At 55.0% G+C, this 20,662-nt stretch overlaps 2 protein-coding genes across 2 annotated transcripts in view; one reads left to right on the top strand and one right to left on the bottom strand.

The window, feature by feature from the left end:
- Nucleotides 1-10,768, bottom strand: part of SEPTIN11 (septin 11) — a 58,270-nt gene extending 47,502 nt beyond the window's left edge. Inside the window, 1 exon segment of the mRNA XM_040554731.1 lies at nucleotides 10,650-10,768. Within this exon segment, the coding sequence (XP_040410665.1) occupies nucleotides 10,650-10,676 (27 nt within the window). The 5' untranslated portion in view covers nucleotides 10,677-10,768.
- Nucleotides 10,769-12,213: 1,445 nt separating this feature from the next.
- On the top strand, nucleotides 12,214-18,216 carry SOWAHB (sosondowah ankyrin repeat domain family member B). Its single transcript, XM_040554737.1, has 2 exons — nucleotides 12,214-16,595; nucleotides 16,867-18,216. The coding sequence occupies exons 1-2, from the start codon at nucleotides 15,889-15,891 to the stop codon at nucleotides 18,080-18,082; spliced, it is 1,923 nt and encodes a 640-aa protein (XP_040410671.1). The 5' UTR covers nucleotides 12,214-15,888; the 3' UTR covers nucleotides 18,083-18,216.
- The last annotated feature ends 2,446 nt before the right edge of the window (nucleotides 18,217-20,662 follow it).

Here is a 20,662-nt window from a genome sequence, read left to right as displayed (position 1 = left end):
AGGGGCTCCTATCATCTCTGCTGCTCCCTGGGAGCGAGGATGCGCTTTGTTATTAAAACCAATATGAGGGGAAACCACCAGACTTCAATGGTGCGTTCAGCCCTGCCACGGAGCAAACAACCCACAATTAGTGGGAGGCAGGCGCTGACCCTGCCCTACGCCTTGCCCAAGGCTTCCCAGCCACATACCAGGGCTCCCAAAGGCCTTTGTGAGCTGGACCTTTGGCCACCTGGCTCCGGCTCTGCCTGTGGTGTCGCGACAGTTTAATTAAAAGCAGGAGGCTCGAGAGCTGGAAACAGGCAGGCGAGCGCTGCTGGTTCACATCTGGCTCTCGAGCACGGTGCCGAGGCAAGGCTTCGGTTCCTTCAGCCACAGGAAAGGCGCCCAGCACCTCGCTCCGAGCCAGAGAGCAGCTCTGAGGTGGTACCAGGACACCCCGGAGCTGTGCTGTGAAGGAACCTGGCATTCGCTCAGACAGCCCGAGTACTTGAAGCGGAGGGATTGCCTTCCCAAGCGGCAGAGGGATTGCAAGGACTGCTTGGGAAAAGCCTGTAGCTCAAGATCTCTCCCTGTGCTGCTTCCCACATCTTGTTTGATGCATGAGGAACACTCCCAGTTAGTACGCTCCTGCTTACTGCTCTCCTGGCAGAGCACCCAGCCTACAGCCCAGCACTGCTGCACAGAAGGGACAGTCTTTAGGAGCTAAGTGCAATGCTTCCACGCGTTACCCCAAGCTAACCCAATGCTATTTCTCCTGCAGCACTCTCACTGCTCACAAGACCACTGGCAGAGTGTTTCGAGGCCCTGGCATTCACCCATGTGCTCGCTGGAATCGTGTTCTCCCAAATTCATAAATTATTCCACGCACAGGCTGCTGCAACTTCCATTAGCTGTCAGTGGAGCCCTGCTAAAAGGTTAAACTAGAGCCTGCGCCCACCTCTGCAGATGAATTAACATTGGCCACCATGTTCTCCTCCCACTGTCCACCCCAGTTGTGTTTGTGCTTCAAAAGAAGGCAGGAGTGGTCAGATCCACACTTGTAATCTCTGCCCTCCTGTCAGGACTTGTGCTGTAACAACCAAGGCCTGCTCGTAACGGACCAGTGTTAGAATATGTACTTATAACGCTTTTTCCTTGATATACCCCAAAAGAGAAGAAGTTGTGTCCAGCTGCTCACTCCTTCCCCAGACAGTCAGGCTAAACACGTATCTGCTAGAATTCAAAGTCTCACAACCTTACAGAAACAGGCAATACATATTCCACTCCACCTCTTTGAAATACATTGCTCAAGGACAGCTTTTCAAGGGAAGAACAGGATATTTTGTAAGGCTGTTGCTCAGAATGACAGCAATAATAAGCAAGAGGATTTGCCATTACCATGCATCTCCTGCAGTTACTTTATGCTGCAGCTTTGTATTCCCACGTAACTCAAATATATCTCAAGACTTTATTTTCCTCTCGAAGGTGGGGGGGAGCACAGGTCCCACGCAGGTCACAGGCTGCCCATTCTAGATCCCAATGTTCAGGATGGATCTCCATTCCCTTTTCTTCCCCTAAATGACGGGGACACACAGCAGGGCACGTCAGGTATCCCTGTTTGGCTGCGAACTGCTCAGCTCGGCCAGCTAACTCTGCCAGCACATACCACGTAACAGCTGAGCACGAGCCGTGAGGAGCAGCGACAGACGAGCCGGGGTGCTGCAGAGCGAGCAGCCTCCACCACCCTGGGCTTCGTCTCGCTGCAGCAGCCAGGATTTAGAGAGCTGACAGAGCAGGTAAATCCAGTCACAACCCCACGGAGCCGAAGCTCAGGATTTGGGAAGACAAACATACCCAAAGGCAAATTGAGCCTGCTCCCAGCAAGCGTTTCCTGCGGAAGACTCGGCAGGAGCAGTTCACACGAAGGAGCTCCCTGCTCTGACACGCTCGACAACTCCAAGTGCCCGAGAGCTGCCTGTCCCAAAACGGGGGCACAATTCCCACGTGCAGCCATGCCAAGCTTTGCATGGGTTGGTTGCTTATGCCCCAGACTAGAGCAGCTGGGGTCTGACAAGTAAATAATAGCCCTGGGGGTTTGGCAGGACTTCAGAGAGGCAGACTAACACCCGGCTCTTTCTCCTGTCGTCTCAGGACTGTCCAGGAGAAAGAGCTGGGTTTGTACTTGTAGCTCCTGGGCTCCCACCCTGTTTGGGCATGCCATGCAAGCCTGGCCCTGTGGCAGGCCCCAGGAGAGGCAGCACATGCAGGAGAGGCAGCACATGCAGGAGAGCACCCTTCCATGGGTGGGCGCGCGATGCTCACGCCTCCTTGGGCCGCCCAGTGCCCCCCAGAGGTGCAAAACAGAGCAGAAGGCTTGAGAGCAGGCTTCCAGTCGTCCTACTCACACAAAAGCCAGAAGGACAGCAGCCATCCTCCCTCCTACCTGCCCAGCACCACTGAACCCAGGACTCTGGGCCACGGCCCTCCTGTACAATGCACAGAAACAAAAACACACAGGTCCCCTGCCTTGATTCAATGCTCACCTAATTTCAGCACATAAGAAAAACATCATTTACCACAGGTAGCCTGGGATGGGACAGCACCTGCACTCTTCTCTGGGACTTGTTACCATGTGTTTTACACAGGGACCAGCCACCTACTTCACTCCACAAACACCGGCCGTTTTTTAGCCAGCATGGACTTGGTGCTTCCCTTCATCGCACGTAAGCTCTACGACAGCTAGCATGCCTGGATTCATACTCCCAGCTTTCTGGCTCGTTTCACTGCAAGAAGTCATCAGGTTGCTTGGTTAGGCTATAAAAAAAATACTGCTTTCCTTAGGTCACATCAAAACCAAGTAAGCACATCCCATGGAAAAACTGCTCTTCCGAGCTCCGTTCCTGGCGAGGCCGAGACCCGGGGGGGAAGTGTGGCTGCGTTAAATAACAGGCAGTAGTCACGCACCAGGCTACAGTTTCAAATAATGTTTTTGTTTAAGCAACAAAACCAAAACACCTCCAGCTTTGATGCTTAAATGGTTCTAGCCTGCAACACAGAAACTCACCGTGTCTTAGGAATGCTCTATGTGAAAACTGCCCTCTGCTGCATTTACATAAACCCATAAAAACAAGGTCAGTGGAGTTACTCATATTGCTCACTTTTAATCCCCTCTTCCTTATTGAAATTAGTTGTTAAATCTCCCCGAAAACATAACTTGCATATTACCTCATTTGAATAGTTGTTTTCTTGAAAGCGTTTTTAATTAAAAGCATTTAGTCTGGTAATGCCTCTGTGCCACAAGATCTCACTAGATTTGGTGCTAGGTTTATGAAGCAGCTGTGCTATTAATCCATTCATTATAGCTATGCACCTTAAAAAAAAAACGAGGAAGGGAATTATCATCTGCCTTACACATGGAGAAAACAAGGGCACAGCAAATTGAAGTCCTTTGCCCAAGACCGCCCAGCAAATCAGGGGCCAAAGCACTTGCAGCGTGCCAGCCACACAAGCCCTAATCCCCAGTGCCTCTTGTAATTAAGGATCTAATGATGAATAGCTGCATAACTCCAAATGCAGAACAGCAAGGGTGATTTCCAGCAGGGTGAATATTCAACTACCTGGAAACACAAAACCCAAGGCCCCCTTACACTACTACTTTCTGGCAATTACATATCAGAACCCAAGCTAAGTTATTCCTTCTTTGTCCCAGCAACCACCAGCCGGGCATCCCAGAAGGCAGCACACTTCAACAAGTTTGGTTTCAACTCCCAGTCCTGCTCCTTTGCGATTCAGAGCATCAGGAAGGGTTTACAGCTGCCCTACTGAAGAGCTGAGACTTACAGGCAGGTTTTCCCCAAGTGTAATGCAGCTCCCAGATCCAGCACCACTTGCCACCTCCACTGGACACCAGGGACTTGTGCTGCACTCGCCGAACCTCCCCGTGCCACAAAACTGAGCCAGCCCTCAACATTTATAAGTCCTACAAGGAAAACAGCAGCATTCAGCAAGAGCTCACGCAAAGCCACAAAGGAGAGCTGCATCCAGACCTTGACTTGGGATTCATTTTGTTACTTCTGAAACGGGTCCAGCCCACTGGATACACATCTTCCATCTGCAGGAGCAGTACCCTGACCCTTCTCGTGCCTGGTCTCATCGGGGACCCCTCGCACAGAAGCCTTGACTCCCATCAGGGGAGCACCTTCTGAAAAGCAGGCTGACAACTCTGAAGTCCTGATGACTAATCAACCTCTGAGGGCAGATTTGAGGGGGCAGCAGGAGAGAGAACCACAAATTAGGTCAAATGCTCCTGGAAAATGCCAATTACTTTATATATAGCAGATTGCACTCGCATGTCATTTAATCTCAGCTTGCTGTTGTCAGATATTAGCTGAAATTCTGTGCTTTGCTTCAGCTGCCATATTAGAGCACCACGTATTCAATATTAATGAGAGAGATGAAATAGAATGAGACTAGGTTGGCATTTTCCAAGATAAAAGAGACTTTGTGACAGGAAAGCATTCCTTTAAAAGCAATCGGGATTTTTCTTGGCTTGGATACTGCATAAAATATACAGGAAGTGAAAAACCATTTTCAAAAGTAATTAAAAATCTTAATCTCTGATTCTATAAACTAACACAAGAGTATTCATTGACTCATTGTTTCTTATGTTAAAAATAAGAACAGCAAGTAGACTTACTTTGCCACAGCCAGGGATAACTTTGCCACTTTAGAGATAAGTTGCTGACAAGGGATTTGAGAAGTGACTTGGTTTTTAAGAGTCTACATCCTTGTGTTTGCACAACGGAAAAAAAAAAAGTTCAGAGCTCAAATCTCTGAGACTGACCAGGAAAGAAGAGACACAGTGAGACCTACCACTGCTTAACCTGGATGTGAAATAATTTTGAGGGAGAAGAAGGAAGAAACAAATGAATGCGGTGGGTAGGAGGTGTGACTTACTACCAGAACAAGCCACCAGAGGATCTGGCAAAATCCCTGCTCCTCTTGGGGGCTTGACGCAGATTTGAAGATGGTGCACACTCAGTCCCAGACAGCTGTGTTAAGCCTTGATCACTGCTGGTTTTTACAGCTAGCAACATACCTGCTCACAGCATGGCAACCTCATCTTTTAGCCATAGAGGCTGCAATGAGAATTGTTTCCAGTGACTTAATTCAGCAATTTCTGAAAAAAAAAAATCAGTCTCGACAACATCTCAAGTTATGAGCAAAACAAACCCAGAAGAGACCACTGAAATCTCATCAGTCATGCTGTTTCTAAGTACACTCATTGCACAGACATACAAGAGATTTACTTCTACTGATTAACACAAGAGGAGACAATGATGAACAGAGAAACCTTCAGTCAGATGTAGAAGTACGAAAAGGACGAGTAGCTATATTGATACGCAACCTCCTGATTTGTAATTCTGTGCATTTGCTACACAGCTCGGGAGGATCCGGGGTGATGCACATCATTAAGGACACGTGCCAAGAACCAGCGTCAATGATAACCAGACACTTTCACCTTTCCAGATTGCAGATTCCTTATTTCCAAGCCAAGCCGTTGCCTGCTGGATTTTGTCCTGGAAAAATCAAGCCAGGACTGTCACCCTGGCATTCTCCACTCATCTGAAAGCTGCCAGAAGCTCCCAGGCTGACTCAGATTGGAGGAGATGGGTTTTCACAGGGGTTAAAGGAGACGATTTGCACGCCTTGAAACGCAAAGATTTGGCTGCGGCTACAGACGGGACCCTCTAGATGAAAGCACAGAAGCAGGCTTACAGTTTGACCTCTGGGGCAGCCTGGGCTCTTGCACTTCACTGCAAATCACTCGCTGTGCTTCCTCGTGGGAGAGGGAAATGCAGCTTGCACCGTCACTGGGCAAGCCAAGCGAGCCCTCCACCAAACCCAGCCCTCTCCCACCACCTCAATCTGTGCTTACAGGGAGAAACAGAGGCTGCCACCAACTTCATTCAAGCCATGCTAACGTGCTCAGGTAAAGCATTTGGCACGCCCGTTGCATTTAACACACGGCTGGCAAACAGATTCTGTTGAGTTCCTCGCGCACAAAGGGCGACCCGATCAGTGCTGCACCCCGTTCACCCCGGCACAGCGCCCACAGACTGCAGGACACCGCCAGATCCGAGACGGCCCCGAAGAGGCAAGTTCTGCAACTCATTTACAAAGATGCCCCTCAGGATTACAAGCACTGTTTCTCCCCTTCCACTGCCATCACGCCAGAGAGGTTACTACAGTTTCTCGATGAAATCGATGAGATGCATGCAGATCTCCAGAAACAATTCTCTTTACAGCTACCGCTGTTCATAGCTATCAGTCCGCAGGAGCCGCTGGCAAAACCAAAACCTTCCTAAAACGAGCCTTTTTCGGTTAGCTTGTGCCAAGTATTCATGACCAGATCTGCTAAGAAATAACCTGCAATTAGGGCATTTCAACAAGCCATACCCCATTTGAAAATAAAACTCAAATGCAGAAACAGTAGCAGAAGATTCACTTTAAAATAAAAAGATCTAAAGCAACTATAAGCTGACATTGAAGTACAAAAAAACCAGGTGATGGCTTCTGTTACGTGGGGCAATACTAAGGAACACAAAAAGCCTAAGCCTGCGAGAAAAGATTCCCTCCTCCAGATTTTCAGCAACTTCAGAAGCACTCAGTGCAAGCTCAGGTCCTAAGGCTATCTATCCAGCCACTTTTCAAGAGATGAGAACAGCGCGTTGTTCCATCAGTCCTGTGCTATCTCTGGGGCTCCTTATCAACTGCAGAACTCAGAAATAATTGTGCTACTCTAGAAGTGGCAGTGATAGCCTTTGGACTATGGGGTTCGTGCCAGCAGTGGGTATAACTTCTTTCAGAGAAGCAGGGAGTGCAGACACAGGGAGAAGCTTGCAGAAGGGCTGGGCACTGCTGATAGGAAACCACAGGGAGCTTCTCCTCGCCGTGGCTCTTCCTCCACTCACATGAGGCCAAGTGGGCCTTGCCTGCTCTTGTGTTAAGTCACACCAGCCTGACCTGTGGATGCAGACGACAACTCCTGGCCCACCCACCTCTGTACCGGGCCCCAGAGCACAGATGAAGGTGCCCAGACATAACCAAGCAGCCAAGGGACAGCGTCTCTTACGGCTTCCTGCTGAGCGCAACACACAGCAGCGCTCAAACTAGCACTTACTGGGAAAAAGGAGGAACATTTGGAGCAATAGTTGGTTACCGCTGTTCTTCACTAAGACAGCAAGACCCCAGCTTCATTTTCGTTTTTTGCCTCTGATCTGGAGCACTCTCCAGCAGTATTAACGCTGACCGCTAACAGCACCGTGGCGTTTGTCTGAACCATTATCACGCATCACTTATTACAGCAGGCTGGAGAGCTGCTCACAGAGCTGGAAACGAACGGAGCTGGATAGCGTACCTAAAAAAAGCTCGAGGAACTGCTGTGTTTTTGGTTTGTTTGTTTTTAAATCACCTGGTTGGGCCAACTGTTCTGAGCTCAAACTGCTTCACTGCCTTTTCCTACAAGAGCTGCTGCAGCTTACAGGGCCTGAAGCCTAGAGCCAACAGCGAGGTCAGACAAGGCAGAAGCACTCACAAAGCCAGCAGAAGACCCCCTTGTCCTTTGCATCTCTCCTACAAGGCGAGCCACAAGCTGCTTAATCATTGTTTCAGGGCCTTACTCAAGCACTAAAATTGATTCCCCGTGATCCCATCTACCCAAGACAAGGATTTTCTCAGGATCTCCATCAGGCCCTGCCTCCAGGTCAGCTCAAGTCATGCTGGAAGAGCTGGAGGCTCCGAGCTCATGGTGGGCTGGACACAGCCTGCCCAAAATCTGAGGCTGTGTTAAGAACAAGGCAAGGAGGAGCCAGGTTCCCACCATTGTTAACATCAACAGGAGCAACGCGAATTGTCTGAAAGCATTTCCTACTGCAGACCAGGCACCGAGGTGAATAAAGGAAACGAAGGGTTCATGAACTAAAATATCACCACGTGTGTGCCACACAGCCCTGCTTCCCTGGCACAGGCAACTGAGCCAGGCCAGCCCCCAAAAAGCCATGCTTCGCAGCGGGCAAGGAAGCCTTCTGTGCTAACAAGCACAGAAACACCCTCAGAGACATACCCCCTTTCGAAGGGCTCATCTCAGCATCAAAAACAAGCGGTCCTGGTGGCTCTGCTCCACCCACCAACACTGGCACCCACCAACACCGCTCTTCCACTCCCTCCCCTCCATGGAAACTGGCAGTCTCTCGTTATGAAGTATTTTTAAAACAGATTGAAGAATACACTGTGCTGGTCTTGTCTCTCAGATAACATATTTTGAGGCCCCCGTGTAAGAGTCAGCATTCCAGCTTCAATTTCCATCAATTTCTGTTTGACTGGCGGGGGGAGGAGGCACAGTATTTGTGTGTGCGCTAGTGTTGCCTTTAACTAGGCCAAGCCGTGATCCTGTAGCCATTTAGGATAAACAAATAAAGAGAAGGGTAGGGAAGCCAGAGCCCCCTTCCACGCTCTGACCTCCTGAGGCACCACCCAGCTCCGGTCAAGATGCTGGGGATTAGCCCAGCGGGAGGTGGGATCCCCGTCCAGGGCACCGCAAGCTTCCAGGCTGCAAGTGACTTATCTCAGAGCGAGCCCAGATACCATCCGCATGCTTCCACCCAGACGCATGTTTAAGCATATGCATGGCTTTCATCAGCTGAGAGGTCCCATGGCAGCTCCCAGCACCAGTGCTGCGAAAGCTTTGCTTATGCATGCCTTTGCATTTACATGCTGAGATCAGCCTCCATTAAGTAAAATGAAATTACAGGCAGTGCATTACACATGTGCCTTCACATCTGTGGGATCGGGGCCTTAAAATGAAAGCCACCCATCCTACCAAAACACGCCCTGCTCAGCTACAATTAAACACAGACACTTCAGAGCAGCTCGCTGAAGTTCGTTTTTTTTATGCATGCTTTTACAATTAGCATAATGTTGTATCCTGCCAGGACGTAAAAGGTTGTGACTCAGGAATGTTATCTTGGTTTTTAGAAATCAAACTCACTCATTTCTAGTTTCATTCCTTCCCTTAATTCTACCCCCCTCGCTCCTTCCAATGACACACGCCACTCAGCACCCTTACAAAATCTGGTGATTAGGCTGAGAGAAGCACTCACCGCTTTTGCCTCGCTCTCCCATGTAATTAACTGTTTCTTCAGGTTCCCTGCCACCTCCCCAACTCCGCAGCAGCAGCAAAGAGGCAGCAGAGAGGATTAGATAAGGTAAAGGAGATGATCCGCTCAGCACCTACCAAATGCCAGCCCACTGTCCTTTATTTTGCCGTCATCCCAGGGTAAAACAACTCTTTGAGAAGTACCCATCCGGTGCCTGGTCTGCCCACCGGCTGCTCACCAGGAAGCTGAGCCCCCTCACCCTTCCCTCTCCTACACACATGCTTCCCACCCCGAGGGATGCTTTATTCTGCAGCCGGCCCCACCGGGCCGGACTCAACAGCACATGGTCTGAATTTAGCTGAACCACTACACAAGTCTCTGCAGATGCTGCTCTGGGATTGCGAGGGGACTGCCATTCACCAAAACCAGGAGAGGCTCAGTTTAATGCAACGAAGGAAGAAAAGCAGCGCACGCACGAACAAACAGCAACCACATCTTACAATAAACCACTCCCAAGCCCATTCACACGCTGAGGTCGCTACTCCACACAAAGCAAAACGGCTCCGCTTCGCAGTACCCTTCAGCCTGCCCTGAACACCAGCCGAAGCAGTGATTTCAAGGCATCTTTTTCCACCGAAACAGAAACTGCAGCGTCCAAGCGCATTTTAGACCTTACAATCAAGCAATCATTTCAGAAGCAGCTTTATAAACAGCTGGGATAATTTATAGGTATTCTGCTCACAAACATCAGCTCTCGTTTTGCTTCGCAGCCTAACTTCCCCACCTACAGCCTCACCATTACCACCACCTTCACACATTCCCGTGCCGCATCAGAGGAGCCATACAGCCCGGCAGCTCCATAAGCACATCATAAACCCTACAAGAAACCGTCTCGTCCCGGTCCCACCTTGAAGGCAGACCATTTGCTCGCTGCCAGGAGGAGCCACGTTCAAGTCCCCGGCTCGCGGGCAACGTCTGCTTTGCTCCCAAGCACCGCAAAAGTTACAGGCAAGTCGGTCAAGTCTGTCTCCCTCCCCCGGCCGCCGAGGCACAGGAGCGCGCTCGCTCCGGAGCTCCATCCACGCTTCTGCACGCCGGATGCGGGACACAGACTTTCCCCCGCCCGCACCGGCATCTGTTGGTTTTTGCGTGTGTATGGGGGGGGGGGGGGGGTCTTCTATTTTTTTCCCCCCTCTCTGCAAAGGGGAAACCCTTTGTCCCTCTCGGCAGGGATGTAAAATAGCGAGCCTCCCCTCCCGGCCGCGCCGGAGGACGCGAGCCACGCGTGTCCCCGCAGGCTCCCACGCCGGGGGGGCCCCGAGCCCCCTCTCCCCCTTCCCGGGGAGCCCCCGAGCGCAGCCCCGGCGGGAGCAGCCCCGGACCCGCCAGCGAGGAGCCGCGGCCCCGAAAAGTTCGGCGCCGAGCGCGGGGCAGGGGCGCAAGCGGGGAGGGGGGACCCCGCGGCGAGCCCGCCCGGCCCCCGCCCGCCCCGCAACCCCATCCCGCACCCACCGCCGGTCTGCCCACGGCCACGGCCATCGCTGCGCTCCCCGGCCCTCCTCCCGGCTGCCTGCTAGGGCTGCAACATGGCCACCCGGCGGGGAGGGCCCATGCGCAATGCGAAGGGGCCGGGCGGCGAGGCGGGCCCCCCCCGGCCCTCCCCCGGGGCCGCCCCGGCCGGCCGCAGCCCCCGGCCGGCCGCTGCCACCCCCCGAGGGGCCGCTGCCACCCCCGGGTGGGGGACCCCGGCCCCTTCGCCCCGTTCCCCCCCCCCGCCCCCAGCGCGGCGGGGAGGTGCTGGAGGCAGAGCCCCCCCTGCTCCGGGGACCCCTGCGAGGAGGTGGCCGAGCCTGGGAGCGGCCAGGTCCTCCCGCTGCCCTTTGGGGCTGGAGGACGGGAACGTTTATGGAGGTGAGGCTGTTTGCTAGCAGGAGCCCCCAACACCGTAAAGACCCGGAGGGCGAAGCCAGGCACCCCACGCCTCTTGTTTCTCCTTGATCTCACCACAACACACCTCTACTGGGTTTTTCAACACCCCGCGTACACCAGTAACGGGCTCTCGTTCTGCAGGAAGGGATTTCTGAGCACGAAGCGAAGCACAGCCGTCCCTCTGCTGCTCCTGTGGGCACAGCACTTAGCATCCTCAGCCCACGTCGCCGCGTGGTGCCCTCCTACCTGCACAAGCAGGGCTGAACGCAACGCCTATGTTCGTAGGCCTTACACCAAACCAGCAACAAAGAGCGGGCCCTGGGTCAGGTCCTAGGGTGTTCTGCAAAGGCATAAAACCCCGAAAGGCAGAGGCCTGATTCTCTGCACGCGTAAAGGGCGTTACAGCTCTACCCGCTTGAGGGAGCATCCGAAGAGCAGAGGCAAAAAGACAAAAGGGTAAAAGCTAAAAGCAGCTTCTGCGAGTAAATCAGCAGTCAGTAAACAGGCCTTAATGGCATGCTTGGTATTCATGCACCCTCTAACCTAAAGGTTTTACCTTGTCACTCCAAAAGTCATCCTTGGACTGCTACAAAGAAGCACAAGGCTGTTTGCAGAGGCTATGAACTCCAAGAGTTTCCATTCCTCAGCTCTCCTGACCATGTTTTGAAGGATGTAGGGAAGTGATTGTCCCCCTGTACTCGGCTCTGGTGAGGCCGCACCTCGAGTACAGTGTTCAGTTTTGGGCCCCTCGCTACAAGAAGGACATGGACGTGCTCGAGCGAGTCCAGAGAAGGGCAACGAGGCTGGTGAGAGGTCTGGAGAACAAGTCTTATGAGGATCGGCTGAGGGAGCTGGGATTGTTCAGCCGGGAGAAGAGGAGGCTCAGGGGCGACCTCATCGCTCTCTACAGTTACCTTAAAGGAGGCTGTAGAGAGGTGGGGGTTGCTCTGTTCTCCCACGTGCCTGGTGACAGGACAAGGGGGAATGGGCTCAAGTTGCGCCAGGGGAGGTTTAGGTTGGATATTAGGAAGAACTTCTTTACTGAAAGGGTTGTTAGGCATTGGAACGGGCTGCCCAGGGAAGCGGTTGAGTCACCATCCCTGGAGGTCTTTAAGAGACGTTTAGATGTGGAGCTTAGTGATATGGTTTAGTGGAGGACTGGTTAGTGTTAGAGGTTGGACTAGGTGATCTCAGAGGTCTCTTCCAACCTAGATGATTCTGTGGTATTTGTGCGTGGTCCTGCTGCCTCAAACTGCCCAGCAAAGGAAGGGGATGCAGCACCACCCCTCAGCTCCTCTCCCTCCCTCCTTCCCAGCAGGGGTTTGAGGATCTGCACCTGGGCACAGGTGTGCAGCCTTCGTTAGCAAACCTGCTGCACAAAAAGCTAGTGGGCTTTCTCGCAGTAACATGGGCTTGGGGAGCAGAGCTGAACAACATTTACACAGCTCATATCCTACGGAGGCTGCTCTATTCATCTCATCGTCTTGCTCTTGTAGCAAGTTCCTCCTCCTGCATGCAGGGCTCCAGGAGAGGTGCTGAGCACACCTGTGCTGGGACCAGTGCAGCCTCTAGTGGAAACCTGGTGGTGATTTCCAAAGAGCTGCCCTCATTGCACCTGTGAGTGAGGCGGACGGCTTCCCCTCCTGTGAGTCAGCGGCTTGCACGATACTCCTCCATCAGCACAACGCAACTAATGCAAAGATCTCCGCGTTGTGACTCACCACCGAGGCCGGGAGAGCTGTGGCCGAGTTTTCTCCCTGACACCCGTGTGTACAGACCTTCCTGAGCATGGCTGTTCCTGCTGAAGGAGTAGGAACTAAACCCCATCAAGTCAAGGAAGTGTGCTGCAATCTCTCTAGATCTCAGCTAGCGTAGTTCCTCACATTCCTAGTGTTCAGTGGGAAGAAGCAGACCCCTCGCTCCTACAAGTTTCGTGGCTGCTGCTGACAAACACGTCCCTGTGCAAAGGGAAACGCCAGCCTTTCATTCTAGAGACCCTGTGGGAACTGATTGAATTTTTCCAAAGCTCTTTTGCATCATTTTGCTGCAGCAGCATGTCATTGCTTTACCGACCTTTTATGTCAGCTGTGGGGCAATTTGTCAGATTACAGGGGATGAGAAAATACACAAGCAGACGCAGAACTCAGGTTAACTTTCCTCCTGTTTAAAATCAACCGCAGGTACATAGCTCCCTAACACCATCTTGTACAGCAGCAGGAGGCTACAAGACGGAGTGGTGAGCTTATAATTTTGAAATACTGCTTGAGCCTGCTCCCACTTTGTGATTAGCACTACTCACAACTTACTCAAATGTCACCTGAAGAGACCTGTTGTGTCCAGAGCCCCCAAAGAGGGCAAGAATGGGGTAAATTCAGTCTTTCTGAAGACTCTTAACCACAACCAAAAGTGACCAATTTACAGATGGCACAAAATGTCACAGGATAAGGGAGACAACAGTCTCTTTAAACCTCTCAGTGTGAAGCAGACAAAGAAGAGACTGCAGGTAGCAGAGCAGCACATCTTCTTGCTGGCATGCAGCATTACACCCCCTTAATCCCCAAATGGGATTTGCAGCCAAGGCTGTAAGGGGAGAGATGTGCCCCAGCCTCTGAATTAACACAAGCTACTCATTCAACACTTTTTTGTGGGTGCCTCCCAAGGGTATCCGAGCTACCCGGGAAGCGCGGCACTCCCAGCCAGTAGGACTGTCAGGCGAGATGCGTTAGCGTAACCCACGTCACTCGAACAAGCTCAGCGAGGTTTTTCCATCCACACAGCATTCAGCGTCAGCCTCAGTCCCGCAGATACTCCAGCAGTCGCTTTGTGCTGCCTGAGCGTGTTCCTCTGCCTTCAAGAACACGGCTTGCAGGGCGAGAGCTGGCGTTTCTCAGGAGAAAAGCCTTCCAGTTCGCAGCCAGTGCCGGGCTTATGGTAAGTGAGGTAATACTTCCCAGTGGTGCTTAAGTGGAAATGCAATATCAGGGAAAGCTGTAAAATGCCTCCTGCTTACATCTGAGTTCATTAAACCCAAACAACATTTTCATAGTAATGCTGTCATTTGCCACTGTTATTTACTTGGATTTTTTATCTTCACAATCTCTCCTCCTCTCTTGTTTGTGATCACAATTATATCATTATGCTCCACGCACCGCATCTCAACCACTTCCGCTGAGGGTGTGCTGCCGTCAAACACAGAGTTGTGAATGCAATTTAGAGCTCATGAGGAGAAGAAAGGTGTTTGTGCCTTCAAAAGCTGTACCAAAGGCATGTGCAGGATGTTAAAATACTAACTTTTCAGACATCACACCCCCCTTCTCCCAGCACCTGCACCCTCCTCAGATGAACGCTTCCGATGGGATGTAACCGCACTCTCCTGCTCCACACCACAGTAAAAACCCCAAGCAAGATGTGGTCTAGCATAAAAGTGCCGCTCTTGTTGCTGCTGCCACCTAAGCAACCCACAGCTTGGCAGGCTGCAAAACTCTCCTGATACACTGCTGAAACTGTAACTTCTGCCCTGGAAACTTAGAAGTTTCTTTTGGGGCTGCCCCCACCATTCCAGAGGTTACATTCTAGCAGTCCTGCAGCTCCACAGTGCAATTTATCATGCAAACCAGCATGGTAATGTACTGTGGCAGAAACTAATCGTCCAGAATCAGCAATTCAGAAGCGCAGACCTGTGCAGCTTACTTTCTGGAGAGCAAAACCACCGCACACATCCGCTCTCGCAACCTCAAATGTTATCCTAAGGTTTTGCATTACCAAAGCACAACTCGCAAGCCCACGCACAACATCTGCTGCAATCTCTGCCTCGGGTTTGCAAAGGTTGTGTGCGCGCTTCTGGGTTCGCAGTGGCTGTCCAGAGGACAGGCAGCTAAAAATATTTCTGGTCACCTGAGAGCCTGCCGTAGAGATGACTTCTGGAGCGTGACTGAGGGCCTGATCCAGACTTCTTTAAAGCCAGAGAGTCTGTACTGAGCTCAGTCTCTCTGTGCCTCTACTCCCTGACTGCAAGACAGAAAATAAATAAATAAATAAATAAATAAATAAATAAAACACAGAAAAAAACTCTCACACACTTTCCTCCCAAACTCCTTGGGACAGGGCTGTCACTTGTCTGGTGCGTACGGGGCACGTTGCCCACCGGGGCACTGACCTTATCCGTGCTTCTCAGCTGTGATGTACACACGAGCGGTAATAGTATTAGAGACACACAACCAACATCAGAAGCCCAGGCTCTAGTGAAGCCCTGTCCGACCTCCCTCAGCCCCACAGTGAACACGGAGGTGATACGAGACGCAACCTGACTCGAGGCACTCGTGGGGCTTGTGTGCAGCTGTCATACGGGGGCGCGATGCCCGGCAGGTGTGACAACAGCCACCCTGACCATCGCTGCATCCCGTTCGTCCCCGTTCATTGCCAGCTCTCACGAGCCACAGAGTCCCCCAACAGACGCAAGGTCCTCTGGCGGTGGCCGGGCCCAGCCCCGCTCAGGAGGGCTCACAGGGAGCTCTGAGGACGGCAGAGGATGGAGACCGCCACCAGCTCACCACCAAGACGGTTTTCCCCGTGCCTCGGTGGCACGGCCGGCTCAGTGTCTCGCTAAAACGACCCGTCTCCCCGGCGCACGCCAGCAAATCGGGGTGGCGTGTCCTCGGCGCACCGCCGAGCCTGCTCCTGCCCCTCGCCTCCTCTTCCTCGCCACCCCGGGCGAGGGCGAGCGGGGGCGGAGAGGCCCGGCGGGGCGGGAGGCGGGTTCCCCGGCCGGCCGCGGCTGCGGCAGCGCCCCGCCGTGCGGCGCCGAGCCCCGGGAGCTCGGAGGATGGCTCGGGAGCTGAGCCAGGAGGCCGTGCTGGACTTCTTGTGGGGGGCCGGCGGCCGAGCCCCCAACGCGGCGCTGCTCCGCCACTTCCAGGCTTTCCTCCGCGACCCGGCGCTGACGGACGAGCAGCGGGGGGAGCGCCGGGAGCGCTTCAAGCGCCTCGTCAACTCCGTGGCCACCGTGCACGCCGCCGCCCCCGGCGCCTCCAAGGACATCGTCCTCCGCCGCAGGTACCGCGACCTCCTCGACGAGGAGCTGCCGCCGCCGCAGGAGCACCGGCCGGAGGAAGAGGAGGAAGAGGAGGAGGAGGAGGAGGAGGAGAAGCAACCCCCGCCGCCCCCATGCGAGCCCGGCCCGTCGGGGAAGGCGGCGGAGAAGGGGCTGCGGGGCGGGGGGCAGCGCCCCCCGGCAGCCGTGGTGGGGGGCTGCGCCTCCCGGGGCCGCGGGGGGCTGTGCTGCGAGTGCCGCCGGGCGCTCCGCGATGCCGCCGCCCGGCCGCCCCCCTACCGGAGCCGGCCGCTGGCTTTGGGGCCGGGGGCGCCGCTCTTCGTGTCCCCGCCGCCCTACCGGCCCCCGCAGCCGGCCCCCGCCCCGGCCCTTCCCGGGGGGCTGCCGCCCCCTGGGGCAGCCCCCGCGGGGTCCCTGCCACCACCGGACCCCAGGGGGCCGCCCCCGGCTCGGTCCCTGCCGCTGCCCCCGGGCCCCAGGCTGTCCCCGTCTCAGTCCCCACCGCTGCCCGCTGCCCGCCTGCCCCTACCCAAGGCCCCGCCACCCTCGGCAGGCTCAGGGCTACGACCCCCCCCCCGCGCCATCCCAGCCCCTGCCGCTGCCCCCGGGCCCCAGGCTGCCCCCGTCCCAGTCCCCACCGCTGCCCGCTGCCCGCCTGCCCCTACCCAAGGCCCCGCCACCCTCAGCAGGCTCAGGGGTACAACCCCCCGCCGGGCCATCCCAGTCCCTGCTGCTCTCACCGAGCCCCAGGATGCCACCCCCCAGCAGGCCACCCCAACCCCGGACCCCGCAGCCACCCCGCCGGGAGCCACCCCTGTCACAGGCCCCGCTGTGTCGGTCAGCTCCGGGGACGCTGCCCCTGTCCCAGTCCCAGTCCCTGCAGACGCTCACTGCTGAGCACTCCCCGTCCCAGACCCCACTGCTTTCATCGTGCCCGGATGCGTTACCCTCCACCCGGCTGCCCCCGTCCCAGTCCAGGTCCCTGCAGCACCTCCCCACCAGCCCGTCCCCGTCCCCACTTCGGCCAGAGGGGCCCAAGGCGCTGGCCCCCGATGGACAAGCACGGTCCCGAGCCCCGCTGCTGCACACCCCCGGACTGCCCTCACCCCTCACCCCGCCACCGCCAGCCAGCCCCACGGTGCTGCCCCCCTGCTCCCAATCCCCCCCAGTGACCCCCACAGGGCCACCCCCGTCCCAGGCCCTGCTGCCGGCCCCAGGACCGCAAGCCCCGGAGAGCAGCCCCGCAGCCCCGCTGCCTGTCTTCAGGAGCATCAGGTGCCAGCTTGCGTTGCTGGAGGTGCAGGGCGTCCCCCCATCGCCGCTGGACGACAGGGGGGGGCTGCCCCGCACCCTGCCCTCCAAGAGCTCCCCCGTGCATGCCCCGAACCGGGGGCTGGCGGTGCCACTGGGGCGGCGGGAGCACGCCTGGCTCGTGGCGGTGTCGGCGGGGCGCTGGGCCCAGGTGCGGGGGCTTTTCCTGGAGGAGCCGGAGCTGGCCCTGCAGCGGGACTTCGTGTCGGGCTTCACGGTGCTGCACTGGCTGGCCAAGCACGGTGACGGGCCGGGCCTGCAGGAGCTGGCGGAAGCGGCGCGCCGGGCCGGGCTGTCCCTGGACGTGGACGTGCGGTCGGGCTGCGGGTACACTCCGCTGCACCTGGCCGCCATACACGGCCACCAGCTCGTCATCAAGGTGCTGGTGCTGCAGCTGGGGTGCCAGGTGCAGGTGAGGGATGGCAGCGGGCGCCGGCCCTGGGAGTACCTGGGCAGCAACACCTCTGGCGAGATCTGGCAGCTCCTGCAGGCGCCCCGGGGCACGATTATGTTCCCCACGCAGCCCCTGGCCCGCAGCGTGTCCTCCGTCAGCAAGGCCTCGCTGCCCGCTGGCAGGGCGACGCTGGCCGCCTGCCTCAAGCCGCAGCGCAGCCGCGGGGCAGCGTCCCACCGAACGGGCAGCGAGAGTGACTGAGAAACAGCTCCCCAGCACCCCTGCCACTGGAGACACACTGAGGGGAAGGCAGGTGGGCACAAAGAGCTGCAAAGCAGGCTGGACCTCTTGAAGAATGTACTCTTAAATTATTGCAATGAAACGTTATCCGAGTCTCTCTGCTCTCCCTCCAATTTCTTGCTTTTCTACGAGTGAGAGGATGTGACTCCTCGCCTGGAAACGCGTCTGAACATGGGGAGGCAACCTACGGGGCAGGCACCAGCTGCTGGGTGCACCAACAACCGCCAGCTTTTGTGGGACTGTGGGTTTGGGGTCTCAAGCTCTGCTGTGATGCTCACAGCTTCCCAACCAGGTCAGAGTGTTCCAGGGACAGCTCGCTGTTAGTCCTGGGGCTTGCAAAACGCTTGCTTACACCACCGAAATTCTGGGGAGTAGCTCTGGCTCCCTTTCTAATCCCGGCAGATTAAGGATGAGCCCCACCATTAAAAATGCGGTTGGTCTAGGTCCGGCCTTCCAGCAAGAGCCCTCGGAGAGCGACTGTGGCAGAGGGCGGCAGCCAGAGAGCCGCGAGGGGAGGAGGGTGTTAACACACCCGCCCCGTTCCTCAGCCCTTCTCGCCCACCAGTCCCCGCAGAAAGGAATGCAGGGCAGCACCGCGGCCCCGCTCCTCCCCACAACTGCCCCAGGCTGCCCGGCAGCGCCGATACTGCCCCTTCTTTCTGTGTGCTGTTCCTCACCCCGCAGGACAGGGAAGTGGCACCCGTGTTGTGGCTCCAGAGGCCCATTCCCACACCTCAGGGACACAGAGAATCACCGCAGGGGTCCGGGTTGGACAGACAAGGAGCTGTGCCACGGTGCGGGCCCCAGGCTCGTGGGGGGAAGGCAGCGTTGCAATTAGAGCTGTGTTTCTCCAGAGACCCCAGTCCTAAATTGCCTCAGAGTTGTTTCGGGGTTGAATGGGGGTCCAGATGCAAGGAAATGACATCCAGCATGGTCATTCTTGAGGGCTTTCAAACCACAAATGGGCTTTAGGAATCCCACTGGATTAAGAGAATTACCTGCAGGAGGTGGGACTGCTGATGTATTTGAGGTATGTGCCTAAATGTCTGCAGTTTCAGGGAGGAACAGGACCCAGGGCGGCAGAACCTGACCGTTGCATAACATGCGTGCTGGGGAATGCCTCGAGTCCGCGTTCGAGCCATAATTGAGGTCTCCACTCTGCTTGGGCTTTATTTGAGGGAGGAACTCTTTCCTTGCAGAAGGGACGCTCATCTGTCTGTCTCTGTGGCCACAAAAGGTGGTGGCCTTTTTCCAGCCCAGTTTTCTCCTTTTTGCAAGGGAAAGAGCGAACTCAGCAAACCAAGGCAGCATCCTGTGAACAATCACTCCTTGCTCTGAGAAGAGTTCAATGCTAACTTGAACTCGTAAGAAATTCAGCTCTGACATGACCGCTGAGCCATTGGCACGGGCACCTTGAGGGCTCCCCAGGACTCCCGCTGCAGCAGGAGTCCTCGGTGTCTCCCTTCCTCTTACTTCCAGCTGGGGACTGGAGCCTGGATTAACGCAAATGTGCAAAGCAGCTGTTGCTTGTTGAAGTCTGTTCCACCACATTCAGAGCTGTTGCCACAATTCACATCACACACCAGGCTCCCTTTGGAAAGTGCTCTCTAAAGGCTTCCGTGAGCCCCAGCTAGAAGCCCTGAAAAGCAACCTGCTGATGGGGGATACCAGGAATGCCACCAGAGGCTTGGCATACAGAGAGCTTCAGGGAAGAAATACGAAAAGAAAGGCATTTGTGAAGAGACTAGAACTAGCTGAGGGGACAGGACACATACATTGTGCAAACAGAAACAAGGCTCCTTCCCTGGAGTGGCCATTACCCCTCCCCTGTCTGGTGGAGAGCATCCTTCTGCGCACAGACACCCAAAGCTTCTGAAGCAGATGGTTTTGCCCCCTAATATCTCTGGCATTACTAAGACAAAGACTGAGAAGGACAATGTTACCTTGGGATTCTCGTTTTACAGTCTTTCCATGACCTTTCTCCATGACGCAAATCTAAGTAACGCTTTTTTTTTTTTTCCTGCACGCTGTTGCAGACCTTGTCTGTCATTCTTTTAAGAGCAACTTTATCTCCCTAGCAGTATTTCAGTTCAGCAGCCCAACAAAAACCTGGGAAGGCATTTTGCGAACGCTGTTTACTCACCTGTAGGGATGACACAGGCAAGCTGCATTCCCCAGTTTTTACATTATAAGGCAACCCATAGGAAGCCTGGAACTGCAGAAACCTTTCCCAGTGCACATTCACTCTTTTTCATCCTAGAATTACTAAGTTCTTAGACCGCTGACATTGGTAATATTGCACACTACACGGTTTTGTAAAGTAGTCAGTCGCTGCTTGTGGGAATTACCATCTGTTTACCCCTCAAAAAGCCTCACCCTCCAGGTTTGCTTTCACAGAAAGGGTGAAATTGATCTCCAGCCTGTTATGGTCGGCAGGCAGCGTGATGCAGGCATCCTAGGCTCAGTCCCCCAGGAATAACCCACCCATGGACACACATACGTGCAGCCTGAGCATCTCTGCTTCAGAGTGCTCCTGACCTC

Source organism: Cygnus olor, chromosome 4, assembly GCF_009769625.2.
Source record: "Cygnus olor isolate bCygOlo1 chromosome 4, bCygOlo1.pri.v2, whole genome shotgun sequence".
Lineage (NCBI taxonomy): Eukaryota > Metazoa > Chordata > Aves > Anseriformes > Anatidae > Cygnus > Cygnus olor.
The sequence above is the reverse complement of the archived record's forward strand: the minus strand, read 5'-3'. Positions and strand labels throughout refer to the sequence as shown.

What these genes read in the sequence shown, in the direction of transcription:
- SOWAHB (XM_040554737.1), top strand. Translation starts at nt 15,889, where the DNA reads ATGGCTCGGGAGCTGAGCCAGGAGGCCGTGCTGGACTTCTTGTGGGGG. An exon ending in CCGCTGCCCCCGGGCCCCAG is followed by an intron (nt 16,596 to 16,866) that starts GCTGTCCCCGTC and finishes ACCGAGCCCCAG; the next exon opens with GATGCCACCCCCCAGCAGGC.